At 44.2% G+C, this 15,193-nt stretch overlaps 2 protein-coding genes across 2 annotated transcripts in view; both read right to left on the reverse strand.

Annotated features, from left to right (window-relative positions):
- LOC106140486 (prolow-density lipoprotein receptor-related protein 1) overlaps positions 1-15,193 on the reverse strand; it is a 75,101-nt gene that overhangs the window by 19,301 nt on the left and 40,607 nt on the right. The window contains exons 53-71 of the mRNA XM_060951242.1: positions 14,779-14,922; positions 14,252-14,424; positions 13,523-13,787; positions 13,022-13,216; positions 12,477-12,639; positions 7,028-7,110; positions 6,533-6,759; positions 5,990-6,177; positions 5,490-5,713; positions 5,022-5,149; positions 4,251-4,374; positions 3,610-3,842; positions 3,134-3,283; positions 2,831-3,001; positions 2,269-2,534; positions 1,795-2,025; positions 1,300-1,394; positions 823-930; positions 356-481 (exon numbers count right to left, since the gene is read on the reverse strand). Of these exons, the coding sequence (XP_060807225.1) occupies positions 356-481; positions 823-930; positions 1,300-1,394; positions 1,795-2,025; positions 2,269-2,534; positions 2,831-3,001; positions 3,134-3,283; positions 3,610-3,842; positions 4,251-4,374; positions 5,022-5,149; positions 5,490-5,713; positions 5,990-6,177; positions 6,533-6,759; positions 7,028-7,110; positions 12,477-12,639; positions 13,022-13,216; positions 13,523-13,787; positions 14,252-14,424; positions 14,779-14,922 (3,294 nt within the window). The remainder of the gene's footprint in view (positions 1-355; positions 482-822; positions 931-1,299; positions 1,395-1,794; positions 2,026-2,268; positions 2,535-2,830; positions 3,002-3,133; positions 3,284-3,609; positions 3,843-4,250; positions 4,375-5,021; positions 5,150-5,489; positions 5,714-5,989; positions 6,178-6,532; positions 6,760-7,027; positions 7,111-12,476; positions 12,640-13,021; positions 13,217-13,522; positions 13,788-14,251; positions 14,425-14,778; positions 14,923-15,193) is intronic.
- On the reverse strand, positions 11,155-11,896 carry LOC132903298 (uncharacterized). Its single transcript, XM_060951241.1, has one exon. The coding sequence runs from the start codon at positions 11,894-11,896 to the stop codon at positions 11,180-11,182; it is 717 nt and encodes a 238-aa protein (XP_060807224.1). The 3' UTR covers positions 11,155-11,179.

The raw sequence follows: 15,193 nt of genomic DNA on the forward strand, positions 1-15,193 counted from the left end.
CAGCCGGCTCGGCGCGGGCTGCATGACAACTGTACAGACTCACAGATGGCGGGGTCCTCGTCGGCGCCGCCCGGCTGCCCGCAGTCCGGCTCGCCGTCGCACAGCAGCCGGCTCGGCGCGGGCTGCATGACAACTGTACAGACTCACAGATGGCGGGGTCCTCGTCGGCGCCGGCCGGCTGCCCGCAGTCCGGCTCGCCGTCGCACAGCAGCCGGCTCGGCGCGGGCTGCATGACAACTGTACAGACTCACAGATGGCGGGGTCCTCGTCGGCGCCGGCCGGCTGCCCGCAGTCCGGCTCGCCGTCGCACAGCAGCCGGCTCGGCGCGGGCTGCATGACAACTGTACAGACTCACAGATGGCGGGGTCCTCGTCGGCGCCGGCCGGCTGCCCGCAGTCCGGCTCGCCGTCGCACAGCAGCCGGCTCGGCACGCACGTGTTGTTCGCGCACCGGAATGTGTCGCCCGGACATGACATTGACGCTGAAAGGAGAGAAATTGTCAGTCTTCAGATTTTTTTCCAAAACTAGTGAGCTTGACTGTACCTCTCCAACAAACATGTATAAGTAGAAATTGGTATGATAGAGGAAAATTCATTTTTAGTATCAGTCTCAGTCACTTATCAAATATTATTTTAATTCTGGAATAAACTTTGTACATTTGACACTACAATTGACAGATACTTAAACAAACCAAAAGATTGTTGTTGAGTGCAAGTTTGATTTTAAGGTCGTTAAATAAAAAGTAGCCATAATGTTTTGATCTTGACGTTATTTAAAGTAAAAGTTTTAGCAATACTAGAAATACTATGTGTCAATACATACCGCAGTCCTTCTCATCGTGCCCGCAGTCGTTGCGTCCGTCGCAGCGCCACGCGGCCGGCGCGCAGCCGCGCCCGCAGCGGAGGCGCTCCCCGCACCAATTTGCATCGCCTGGTGCATGGCCATAGAAGAAGAATTATACTACGATGTTATAGGCTGTTAGTCGCCTGGTACATGTCAAGACACGAGTAAATATATTAGTACGTTATAGGCTGTACATTTTAAAAGGAACCAGACTGCGCGGTCGTACACCTATGCTATGACGTGATCAAGAATAATCTGCAGAGGAAAGCTGGAAAAAAATCGTCGCATAAAAAAGCGCTCCCAGAATGCAGCGATGCGCAAAGTGTGAATTGTTTTAAATTTTTACGGTGAACCAAAAATTTAAAAACAATTGTGTAATGTCAAATTTATGAAATGACTACATACAGGTAGGATAAGTAACAAGTCATTCATCATCAGCTACAGCCACGATCCCACCTGTCACGTTAGCGGAGAGAGCGCAGTCTTGCTCGTCCGACCCGTCGCCGCAGTCCACTTCGCCGTCACACCACCATTCATTCAGTACGCATTGTCTGTGAAAAGCATTACATCAAATCTCCGGGCTAGTTTTTATCATGTCAAAACATCTTATATTATTTCTTTAATTTGACCGTAACAGCCAGAGTCTAACTCTCTTGAAATGTAATGTAATGTGAGCGAGAGATGGTATGGCTATGCGAGGCGTCATCAGTCTAACAATAGTAAAGGCTGAGTATTACAGAACTAAAGGGAAGGGTTTATCATCATCGTTTCAGCCATAAGACGTCCACTGCTGAACATGAGCCTCCCTGAATGACTTTGACCTCTCTCTGTCGCAGGCGACCTGCATTCAACGGTTCCCCGCGGACTTCACCGGATCAGCGGTCCATCTTTCTTGAGGACTTTTTGTCTCGGATGAATACATAGGACGGACGTAAGGAAGGGTGAGAGTACCTGGTGTGTGCGCAGGCGCGCGCGCCGGGCGAGCAGCGCGCGCCGCAGCCGGCCTCGTCGCTGGCGTCGCCGCAGTCGGCGCGGCCGGAGCAGCGCAGCGCGGCGCGCACGCACTCGCCGGAGCCGCAGCGGAACTCGCTCTCGGAGCAGTTGCGCGGCGTGCACGCCGCCTCGTCCGCGCCGTCGCCGCAGTCGTCCTCGAAGTCGCAGCGCCAGCGCCCGGGGATGCATCTGTGGAGGTGTATCACACTTCAGGTGCCACTAGGATAAACGAGTTATTATATCAGAGCGGCACCTCCCTCATCTGAATAAGAGTTACGTAGTAATTGATTAATGATAGGGGAACAACGTAGAACAAATGTTTAATTTGGCACATGATCCTTTTAAAAATATTAAAATTTATATAAGAACAACTTTTAGATTCTCGTGGTAAACAACATATGTATGTACAGAATGATCTAGAAGACAACTGACTTGGAATCCGGGCACCGGAAGTACGTGGGGTCGCAGGGCTTGCGCGCGCGCTCGCCGCAGCCGCGCTCGTCCTCCTGGCCCGGGCAGTCGGGCTCGGCGTCGCACAGCCAGGCGCGCGGCACGCAGCGCCCCGACGCGCAGCGGAAGTCGCGCGCGGCGCAGGCGCGGCGCGCGCAGGCGGCGCCCTCGTCCGAGCCGTCCGCGCAGTCCGAGTCGGCGTCGCACACCCACACTTGCGGGATGCACGTGCCGTCGCCGCACGTGAACTGTGCGTGCAACACGACATAACTGACACACTGATCTATCAACGCTTACGCGGAAGAATTTCCCGAGAAAATGTTCAACATTCACTGAATTCCCCTAAAATCGTTAGCATTTCGGCGTTTTTCGGCTGTACTCGCTTCGAGAAATCAATCTACCAAGTGAAAATGCAGGTTTAACGATTGCTCCCTGAACACCAATTCTTTATGCCACATCGATGAAGATACTAACAAAACTAGACAGACTAACAATAAAATAATTTGATTTGAGCTAGTGGATGTCCCCGCTGCTCGCTACCGACCTGCATGGCGGGGCAGGAGTGCGGCGGGCAGTCGCGCTCGTCGGCCGCGTCCGCGCACTCCGCCGTGCCGTTGCAGCGCGCCTGCTGCGGGACACACCGCGCCGTCACGCTCGCCGACGCGTTGCCGGGGCACTTCCACTGCGTCGACAGGCAGGTGAAGGTGTCGCAGTCCTGTTGGAACGACAGGTTTATCTCAATTTAAATCAAATATCTAATAACAGTCGAAAAAATTATTAATCTCAATTTCAAACGAACAAACAAATGTCTGAAAAATGTCATGCATGCATGTCGACGAGTTAGAACCTTCTCGTCGGAGTAGTCCCCGCACTGCGACACGCCGTCGCAGATGTAGGAGGGGTGCACGCAGCGCTGGTTGTCGCACTGGAACTCGCCGGGCCGGCACCGGAACGCCGGGCACGACGCCGGCTCGTCCGAGCCGTCACCGCAATCGTCCTACGAGACACGTCACCAAAAATTATTATGAAAATTTCTCAAATCGTCACTTTGGAATTAGTTCTGGTGGTTACATTCTTGTACACAGACTGTTAATTAGACGGCGCTATAAGTGATAAGTGTCGTGTAGACAAAAGATCAGGAGTGATATTTTTGAGATTTCTATTATTTTTGCTCTCATGGTTGCAAAATGGTTTCATTATCATAAAGTAAGTAAGTCAAATCACGAAGCCAAAAACATGTACCCACCGGGTCGGTAGGTTAGGTAAGTCACTTTCATCAGCCACTAACATTATCATCCAGTCATATAAACAAGATATACCAACCTGGGTATCACACTTCCACCAGAACGGTATACACTTCAGCGTGGTTTTACATATAAAATGCGCGCTTGTACAGTTGGGCGTGCAGGAGCGGCCGTCCTCCGCCAACACGAAGTGCTCGGGACACGCGCACTGCGCCTGCGCAGACAGGCCGGGGGCGGGGGGAGTGCCGTCGGGGAGGGGCGACAGTAGGCAGAGCCCAGAGCAGTTCAGGCGAGCGCATTGGGCGGTCAGCTCTGTGGGAAACACAGTTTATTTATTTACTTTTAACTTTATAAAGGAGGTTAATTAATTAAGATATAGTATAAAAGAGGTAATTCTGGTCGCCTATTGGGCTCTATGGTACGGTATACCTTAGGTGGGCCACGGCTTGTTCACTTCTTGTACACCTCAATCCCTGACCGGACATCTTCAGCTTTCATATGCAAATTTCATGTCTCGTTGTACTATATTAAATCACCTAGGGTTTTGGTGATATTCGGTGCATTTCGGCGTCTTAGTGCCGTGGTGGGGTTCGCCGGCCGCCAGGGACGGGTAAATACATTCGAGCTTGTACAAGTATCATACAGGCATTCACACATCACCCCTTATGATGTCTATTTGTGTGGGTGTGTATATACATTTTATCTGTATGTTATACGCACCAGGTATAGGCGGCTGTCGTGCGGGGTGCGCGACGCGGAGGTCCATGGGCTTGTGCACGGTGTGCACGATCGTGCGGCACGCGTGGGCGCCGCCGGACTCCGGCAGCGATGACGAGTTCGATTCCTGCCCGAGACCAAACAGTGTAAGAAACGTTAAATAATGTTTATTATTCATTCCATTCATTTATATAATCACGTCTATATCTCTTGCGGGGTGGACAGAGCCAGCAGTCTTGAAAGACCAATAGGCCGCGTTCAGCTATTAGGCTTAATGATAGAATTGAGATTCAAATAGTGACAGGTTGCTAGCCCATCTCCTAAAAGAAGAATCCCAAGTTTATAAGCTTATGCCTTAGTTGCCTATTCGTCATTTATGGGAAAGAGATTGAGTGGTCCTATTCTTTTTTTATATTGGGACCGAGAACCATACGGCATTATATTTATCAGTATTTGAGCTTGCGGGCACCAACCTAGGCCACATCTCGCTTGCCTGAATTTGAAAAAGTTTGAATTTTAATTTGAGATAGAACGAAAAAGGTCATTAGGTAAGTTTGGCTTATGTATATGTACTGCCGTATGTAATTTTATCAGGCTAAAATTGCACATAATAACCGTCTGGTGCAACGAGGCGCATCACAACCGGGCGGTCCTTAAGAGAGAGGTGGCACACGTTACTTCTGGCGTAGCCATGTCCGTCACCGTCACTGAAAACCTCCGATTATTTCTAAACATAATTGAACTACTTTTAATTGAATGAATGAATGAACCGACCTTGTAGTTCCGTATGGGCCTCCTCAAGCAGGACTCCACCGCGCGCGTCTCCCAGTCGGACCAGTACACGCGGCCCTCCCACGCCGCCAGCGCGAACACGTGGTGCAGGCGCAGCCAGGGCTGGCTTTCTGTTACAAACATATTTATATTCATAACATAGTTTTAAACCTATATTAATTTAAAATATATGGGAAGTCAGTGGGATTCAAAATTTTGAAATCCCACTTCTGACCCTTCTCTTTCTGTGTCTAAGGCTCGCGGTATATAGTTTGTTATAATTGCATATTTTTATCGAAAAATACTTCTTGTACTTACTGTAAAGTTAGTAAAAAAAGCTAGAGAAAGAATTCATAAAATTGTAGCTCATCGAAAGCTGAAATTACTGATAATAGTAGACATGGTAAATTTGCCACATGATGCCATTTCCAACAAGAGATGATAAAATAGCACTAAGTGCACTATACTGACCTCTATGGAACAACACGCGAACCTCCGGCGAGTCCTGTCCCAGAGGCAACACGGCGATATAGTCTTCCCTGGCGTCCGCGAAGTACAGCTCATTGGAGGGGTGCGACACCGTCAGGGCGTTGGGCCAGCCGAGCCCGTCGCGCAGCAGCACGGCGCGGGACGAGCCGTCCATGCCGGCGCGGCCGATGTGCGCCTCGGAACCCCAGTCCGACCAGTATAAAGTCCTGGACAAATGTAAAAAAAACATTTGTTATAATGATCTATTACTGAAAAGTGGAGTGAGAGGGATATGTTAAGGGGTTTATTTGTAGTGTCTACTTGAAAACGAAAAGATAATGTCGCTACATCTTTACGCTGAATCCTGAACATGAAAACGAGTGATCATGTCGTCGAACTATTTGTTGCCCAAACCACCGTCAAAAATCAGTGTCGGACCGGAGTTTGACCTAGAATTTAGGGAGCTTATACAATTTGTGGGATCAGCCCCCGTCCCCGCTCACCCTCGCTGCGGATGCAGAGCCAGCGCCCGGGGCTCGCGGAGCCCCCCGCGCAGCAGCACGCGGCGGTGCCTGCCGTCCAGCAGCGACACCTCCAGCGTGTCGGTGCCCTTGTCGCACCAGTACAGGTTGCCCGCCACCCAGTCCACGGCCAGCCCGTCCGGGTTCTGGAGAGTCGCGCCGTGGAGAAGCTGGTGGGAGAAATTATTATAACGATATTACCACACGGACATCGGTTAAGTAACTATCAATAAGTAGTATAGTATAAAAAGTTTTGATACCACGTCATCAAAGTATGCTTGGATGGCTCGTTTACAATGTGAAAACAAAAGTTGAATAGTGTAAAAACCAAAGCAGCACTGTCTTAATTTCATCGAAGCAGTTTTCAAACATCTTTGAAGGCAGAGCCAGAGCAGAGCTTCGAAATAACTCGAAGGCCACGCTTAGCGCGGTGGCTCAACTATAGAATTAAGTTTCAAATAGTGACAGCATCCTTTAAACGGTTTTCCAAGAGGTCATTCCGTTGATAGATTGGTAAACAACAACCTCGTGAGAATCATCGGCGTCCCCGGCGTGGTCCAGCTTGCACCAGCGCTTGATGGAGCTGCCGAGCCTGGTGACGTCGCTCCAGTACAGACAGCCGGCCTTCCAGTCCATGTCCAAGGCGACCGCGTTGGTGAGGTTCCTCACGAGCAGGCTGGTGGAAGGCTGGGCGCCGAGCCACGTGCGCCGGATGTAGTAGCGGTTCGTGAAGATTAGGGATGAACGACCAGCTGCAAGCAAAGAAAAAATCTAATGAGACTGTCCAAGTGCTGCAGTGAAATGAGCTTTAACGACGTCTTGTTTACTTGTCAACTTTTACACATTATCCGAAGGGAGCTTAAATGAAACTAGACTTACATATTGTGATTCTGCATCTGGACTTTTGACTATTTCAGAATTTTTCCATGTTTTATAGACAATAGACTTCATGAATTCTTTATAGCGATTGGCAATATATTATTTATCTAGCGTAGCTAATGACAATATAGTATTTTTTACCCGTAATAGGAGCGCAGTTGACGCCATCTTCCATGAGCCGGTAACCGTCAACGCAGGAGCACACGAAACTGCCCATGGTGTTCCTGCCAACAGACATTTCGTATTGGTCTAAAGTGACGTCCTTGTGGAGTACCGTTGGAATTCGTCAAGAAAAAGAATACTGATGCAAACGATAGAAGAGTCTCTTTCTAGTCTAACAAACCGACGTTGTCACGTCAAATTCGGATCAATAAAAGATGAAAAAATCTTATAACGACGGAGTTGACAACTGATGGAGCACATTTTAAAGACTAAAGATTCCAAGAATTTATTCATATTTATTAAATTAAAAAGGGAGTGTTAGTAGGGATGTGCCCCACGTAATCGTCGAATATGCATGAAAAGAGTAATTTATTTATTTTTATTTTATTTTATTCGGAAAACTGAACAGTACAAATCTTCTTAAATATTAATAAAACAAATAACAAAAAGCACAATTATGAAGTTTTCGCATATGATTTTCAGTAAACTTACTTGTCAACTAATTATAATGGTTAACCAAAAAAAAAACAAAATCAAAATGTAAGTATACCTAAAGAGAATACAATAATAAAATGTAATGGACAGGAAAAAGAATAAGGTTATCTAGAACGAATAAACTCCTTATAACTAGTAAGTAACATCTCACTAACAACTGAGTTAATAACTGAGTTAGGGAACCATGTCAAACCAACGTTTGCATAGTTTATTTTTGAATGTATTAACGCTCGAGTTAAATAAATCAAGTTCATCAATATTTGTGCACCTATTAAGAGACTCAGAAGCACGCAAAAAGAATGTATTTTTTCTGTAGTTTGTGGCACATTGAGGTATAAACAAAATGTTAGGATTTCTCATAGTTCTATTTGAAACTCTTAGATTGATCCTTGATAAGAGATAAGGCGCATTAACTTTAGATTGCGCTATTTTTACAAGTTGCACAATGTCTGCAATATTACGTCTTTCTCTTAGTGGCAGTAAGTGATGTTTCTTACATCTCTCACTATAACCCTCCACGTAATGACCGCTTTTATTCTGTATGTATCTCAACAACCTACGCTGAATAGACTCAATTCTGTCGATATAAATATTGTATTGAGGATTCCATACCTGAGAACAGTATTCAAGTATACTACGAACAAAGGAACAATACAAATTTTTTATTAATTTAATAGAAGAAAACTGCGAACAAGATCTGATGATGAATCCCAACGATTTACTTGCTTTCTTCACAATAACATCTACATGGTCTTCATAAGTTAATTTGGTATCATGCATGACGCCCAGGTCCAGAATTTTGTCTACGCGATTAAATATTTGACCTTTGAGTTTATATTGGAACAGTGTAGGTTCTAACTTACGAGTGAATGTGATGACATGACATTTAGATACATTCAGGTCCAACTTATTACGCTCGCAATATTCTTCAACTCTTTGCAGATCCGATTGTATTAAATTACAATCCTCAACACTATTTACCTTTTTGAAGATTTTCATGTCATCTGCGTATAACAAAAATTCACAATGATCGAAACAAGAAGATATATCATTAATAAAGATATTAAACAGCAAAGGGCCTAACAATGATCCTTGGGGTACACCAGAGGGAACCAGACTCCATCTTGATGTATAACCATTTACCGCAACAGCCTGAGACCGATTTTGTATATAAGAGGTAAACCATCGAAATAAATTTCCATGGATGCCTGCCAAAGATAACTTTTGTAAGAGAATACAATGATTTATACGGTCAAATGCTTTACTGAAATCAGTGAAAATGGAATCTACCTGCCCTCCGGACTCCATATGTTCTACTACGTAATCAATAAACGATATTAAATTAGAATTAGTTGAGCGGTTTTTTAAGAATCCATGTTGCTGGTCAATAAAAATATTTGAAAGGGCATCATAAACTTGTGTATAGACAATACGTTCAAAGATTTTTTCAAAAATACACAATTTTGAAACCGGACGATAATTTGTGACATCACTTTTATTTCCTTTTTTGTGGACTGGCGTAATAAACGCCGATTTCCATAATTTTGGAACAACACCATCCTTGATGGACCGCTTGAAGAGTATACTTAGTGGTATTACTAATGCTTTTGCACAATGTACAATAAATATTGGCGAAATATTATCAGGCCCTGCACCCTTTCTTATATCTATGGACTTAAGCAACTCATAAATATATTCAGGATCAATAGAAATGCCACTAATAGTTTGATATTGGTTAATATTAGGCGTGTTGCCGCAATAGGATACGTCCTCTTGAATAGAGGAGTTAGACATAAATATCGACTCAAAGTATGTTGCAAAAAGATCACATACTTCTTCTCCAGAGTCAGCCGATTGATTATTATATGTCATAGTAGCAGGAAGCGAGTTACATCCATTTTTATTAGATTTAATAAAAGACCAAAAAAGTTTAGGATTTTCTCCTATTGAATTCTCAGTATGTTTTATATATTCAGTATAACATCTCTGCTCTAAGGACTTTGCTCTTTTACGAAGTAACGAAAATGTGTTATAATCAGATGTATTACGGTATTTACGGAATTTCAATAAAAATTTAAATTTCTCCTTTAAAACTTTTTTTAAAGCAGCATTATACCACGGCGGATACGAATTTGGTTGAATAATTTTGCTAGGTATGTGCTTATCTCTAATATCATATAGGCATTGATAAAAATATGTTACTGCACTTTCTAAACTTTCGCTATTTAAGCACACATCCCAGTCGATTTCCATTAAGAGTGAATTAATTTTATCATAATCACCGGACTCATAAAAATATTTTAGCTTAGGTTTTACTTTCTGAACTTCAACGGTGGATAAAGGTAAATAAATATTTAACGTTTTATGATGGTCGTCCTCGGGTACCAACGGATCCTCACAACAATCAACCAATAGATCAGTATTGCTAAATACCAAGTCCAATATCCGGCTTTTGCTAACATTCCGGAAATGATTAAATTGTATTAAATTACACTCCGAAATGGTATCAAAAAAATATACCTGGCTTTCGCCCGCTATCCCCGATGGCTGCAATTCTCCACCAACATGCGACCAATCAACGTTGCTTAAATTAAAGTCTCCTAATATAACAAAGAAATCATTAGGGTTTGAATTTACGATCATGGATAATCTGTCTGAGAAATTTTGCAGTTGGCTATTGAACGAATATCCATGTTTTTCCGAGCATAAATAAATAGTACAAAAGTGTGTCTTTTTAAGTTGCCGGTCGCTCATGCGTTGCGTAACAGTTACCCACAGGTCCTCGGCGGTGGAGCTCCACTCAGGACGACCTACCGCGGCTAAATCGCGTCGCGTAGCACAAATCACTCCTCCTCCAAGTTTTTCTAAAGTACGTGAATACAACCTGTCATTCCTCCACACAATGTACCTATCATCAAACAATTCATTATCACAAATGCCATCTTTCAACCAAGTTTCTGTAATCGATATGACGTCATATTGATTCATCAATAAATTCCGTTTAAAAATGTGTGTTTTGCTTCTTAATCCTCTGGTATTTTGATAATAAATGCTCATTTTATCAAGGCCCGGAAATATTTAAGCAATAACTAAATAGAAACAAACTAAAGCAAAACACTTTTCTCATAAAACACGTAATGATGAATATAGTACCTAATAGATGAGTAATATGAGTATAATATTGATTTATTATAATAATAAATATTCCTAATTTGCAACAATGTAATAAACTATAGATTATACAAGGATAACATAAATAACTCGAAATTTCACTCAATGTGTTCATTAACACACGCAAATAATGACCATCAGCGTAGGCATTAGAGTATACATACAACAAGTAATAATGTAAAATCGAATCATACCTGTTACTAAGGCACATTTGTATTAGTGCGACGAGTACAGATAAGAGTTGCCACACAGAACCTTTACACGCAATATTGACCCTAATTGAAAATGCATAAACGAGCGAAAAATGTAAGCGCATATCCGTACTTACTCCGTTTAGATAATTAATGCCACAACCCATTGTAAACAATATTTCCGAGAATCCCAATTCACGTAAACAACACATGGTTCCCAAACTGAAAATTAAGTTATTATCTATTAGTATGAAAAACGTAAGACAAAAATAAATCATGTTATTTTTTGTAAGTCTTTTTCGCTTTTTATAAAAATTATCGGTGATGAATCCGTTCTTCGGACCATAATTTTACAATATTTGACCCAAACATATTGAAAATTATTTTCTTTCGCCAAAGATTTTGCCCTTCTTAGCAGTTCTTTATTAAACTGAGTCAAATGATCATTGACATAGAAGCTTCCCGCCGTGCCGAAGCCCAAATTCAAGAGGTTAAGTTCTTTATTCTTCCTTGCTAATGCTACAAACTCGTCTTTGGTGTAGCGGTTGTTGAGAGATACCACTATTGGTTTCTCAGAAGCTGCAGACCGTGTGGGAATACGTGCAATGTAGTTAATATCTTCTTTCCTCACCGAGAAGTTGCACAAAGATGTGATTCTATTTATAATTTCATAAAGATTTTCATTTTTCTTTAGAGGGATTCCTCGAATTTCCACATTGTTGGCCCTAGCCCATTGGTCCCTTTCCCGAAGTTCCTGCTTCAGCTTATTTATTTCTTCTTTTAAAACAGGGACTTCCTCTGCTACCTTCTGTACTTCTACAACTTGTGCTTCTATGGCATTAACTTTGACACAAAAACTATTTAACCTCTCGTGAGCCATCTCCACTGATTCTTTTAGGCTCCCAACATCACGTTTTATAATTTTTACATCTTCAGCTACAGATGCAAATGTGGCAAGTTGGAGCATGATTTTATTCAACTGATCCTGCATCCTATCCAATTGGCTAGGTTGTGGAGATAAGGCACCTGATTGTGACGATCCAGATTTACATTTGGGACATTTCCATGTATTCTTCCTGTCGCCGAGCTTACGGTATCCAGCTTCAGTAACTCCAGAACAAGAGAAGTCATAGTGCTGTTTACAAGCACTACAAATGGTTCCCTCGGAGTGCTGACTGCCACAACTAGCGCAGGTATACATTATTTTATTTTGAGTCACGAAAGTTTGAGATCCACTGATTTTTAACAAGTAAACGTTCACTCACTGTTGCAACGATAACGAGACTATAATATACGACACCAAGAGAAGTTATAAGCAATTGTCACTCATTAATAATATATATAGAATTATAATAAAAATAAATTAAATTAAGAGGATAACAAAAACACGTCTAACTTTTTTAGCTGCTACCCGCCAAAAAAAAGTAGTAAATAGTGTAGAGGAAGCGGGACAAGTCTGTAAGGATCGTGTCAAGTAGAAACCAATAGTCTGTGCTTACCCCAATGGGAGACAGGCATGATAGTGTGTATGTATGATTCCAGTGACAGTCGCTAGCTAATACTCGGCATACCTGCACCGTTGATCGCAGGGCTGGTCCTCCAGGCACTCGTCCACGTCGGCGCAGGCCGCGCCGCGCGCCCGCCAGCCCGCGCGGCACCAGCAGCCGCGCCCCACGGCCAGCTCCGAGCAGTTGTGCGCGCACCCGCCGTTGTTCACCAGGCACTCGTTTATGTCTAAACAAATACGTTCCCGTATCATTTTCTACCGACAGTTCGTTTACATTTTTGCATCATTTTCTATTTATCTTTATCATTGCTGCCTTACCTAACACAAGAAATGTATCGTATCTATGTGTACATTTCAACAGACTTCAAAATGAAAGGTTATTTGGACTATGTTTTGTTTATTGGTTGCACGTCTACAGCTATACTACTAAGTACGAAGTCCACTTTGCGCACATCATCTCTGTCTACGCTTTGTCGACGCATTCTACTTAATGCTAAAGTTTTTTATTCTTTCATTCAAAATCTACTGGACGGATTTTTAGGAAATTTAGCACCCGGATAGTATATCCCTAAACTGCCATCAGCTAGTGTAAAAAATAAGATACAGTACTGCATCCGGCCTCGTCGCTGTAGTCGCCGCAGTCGTCCTCGCCGTCGCACAGCGCGGCGCGCGGCACGCACGCGCCGCCGCGGCAGCGCCACTGCGCCCGCGCGCACGCGCCGCGCCCGCCCGCCGCGCCCGACTCGCCGCCGAGTGCCGACTGGTACGAGCTGCACATAGCGGGGTCTTCGTCGGAGCCTGCGCCTGTTGTTACAATACATCGGCAAATTCAGTGCACCGGTTAGTTTCGGTCATGTGACAGACATCGCCGAGTTTTAACTAATGGCAAGGGATAACTGAAAATATCATTATGGGAATAAATAAAAAAACAATAACAGATAACCTGACTTGAAACCCTTAGGTAAATCCGATATATGAATCTTTAAATTTAAACTTTCGAGGTGCATTATATTATACTATTAATAAATACGGACTCTGTTAGTGTGTATAGTGGCGGTAGTTGGCGTGTTAACAACTAGGCGGTAGAAACCGCGTAAGCCTTAGTATTACCTTCTCCTAATCCATCTAAACAATGATCCCTTCCGTCGCACACAGCATTGGCGGGCACGCACCGGCCGCTACAGTAGATAGCGCCCCGCGCCGGGCACAGGGCCCGGGGCGCGGCGGGGGACAGCGGGTCGGGGGACAGCGGGTCGGGGGACAGCGGGTCGGGGGACTCCGTGGCGGGGGGCAGCATGCCGGGGTACAGCGCGGGGCAGCCCGCCGGCTCGTCGGAGCCGTCCGCGCAGTCGCGGTCACCGTCGCAGTATAGACTCTGCAAGATTTGTACAACATATTCAAGTTATGAATTAAATCCCCTATACTATCATGCTGCTCGTATTGGCCAATTTACATGATTTTTAAACTTTGTCAACGTCCGTAATGAATGCCGCACAAAATTCATACTCGAGAAGTGCAAGTAAACAAACAAATTACCACCAGTCCGCTATAAATAAAAAAATCTAATCAATATATCATTGATCATATACACCATTCTATGTAGTGTAGTAGTGAGCACTTTGGAGTTGGTCCTTCAAGCCGGATTATACCCTATTTTTTTTCTAGGTGTAATTGCTGTCTGAAGTTCCAGTAGCATTGGTACAGTGATAGTTGGAGTTTGTCCTTGAAGCCAGATAATACCTTATTTTTTCTCTAGTTGAAATTGCATTCGAAGTTTCAGAGGCGTAGGTACACCCGCGATCTAATGGTCTTTATAAGAAAATACAGTAGGCAACTTACCATGCGTAAACAGCGGCCAGAAGCGCGACAAACGAACCCTGCGCACGCGCAGTCGCGCTCGTCCTCTCCTCGAGGACAGTCGCTGGCGCCGTCACAGCGGGCTGATAAAGGAACGCATGCGCCACTAGCGCCGCACGTGAACTGCGAAGCTAGGCACGTGATGTTGGTGTGCCCTGCAATGAAAACCAACTAGGTATGAGCTGCACCACATTGGCTTTTATTGCGGTTCCGTCGGGAGAGGGTAAGTCAGGCAATTACTTAGAGCGTTTCGTATTTAACCACGTTATTCTTTCCAGGGCCCAAGACTTTTCACCTCTAACTACTAATTACTTCTCAAATAAACAAGTATTAATCATAACTACAGATTGTCTGTTGTTCAGCCAGTTTGCGGAAAAAAAAACAATTGTTTTTTTTTTTTTGTTGACGTAAAAAGTGAATAATTTTTAAATTGGAATAAGAAACATTGAGTTAAATCATAGAGATTTGAAGGAAGCCTTTGAGACAAATATTGGATAACTCAGACTCACGACAGTGTAAAGTCTCGTCTGCGCCGTCGCTGCAGTCGGCGTGTCCGTCACAGCGCCACGACAACGGGATGCATTCTAATGGATCGCGGGAACAGGTGAACTGGTCCCACGCGCATCCCGCGGGAATCTCTTCCGTTGTTACATCTGTCGGAACAAATTTACAGAGTCAGAATTCTATTTCGTAGAAGTTATTCGATTTAGGGACAAAAGATGATATGCGAACTAGTGGAGTGAAATCCGAGGATGCCGGAACTGGACTAAGTAGAGACAGAAAAGTCGGAAGGCGGACACCAGGTGCCAAAACCTTCTATTGAGGGTGCAACCAGGAACACGCAGAGATGAGAGCGATTCGATTTAGGAACAGACTAAAAATATTCCGGTTATGCGTCGTCGATGTCAGAACAGTCCAGCTCCG

This window comes from Amyelois transitella, chromosome 24, assembly GCF_032362555.1.
Source record: "Amyelois transitella isolate CPQ chromosome 24, ilAmyTran1.1, whole genome shotgun sequence".
In the NCBI taxonomy this organism is placed as follows: domain Eukaryota; kingdom Metazoa; phylum Arthropoda; class Insecta; order Lepidoptera; family Pyralidae; genus Amyelois; species Amyelois transitella.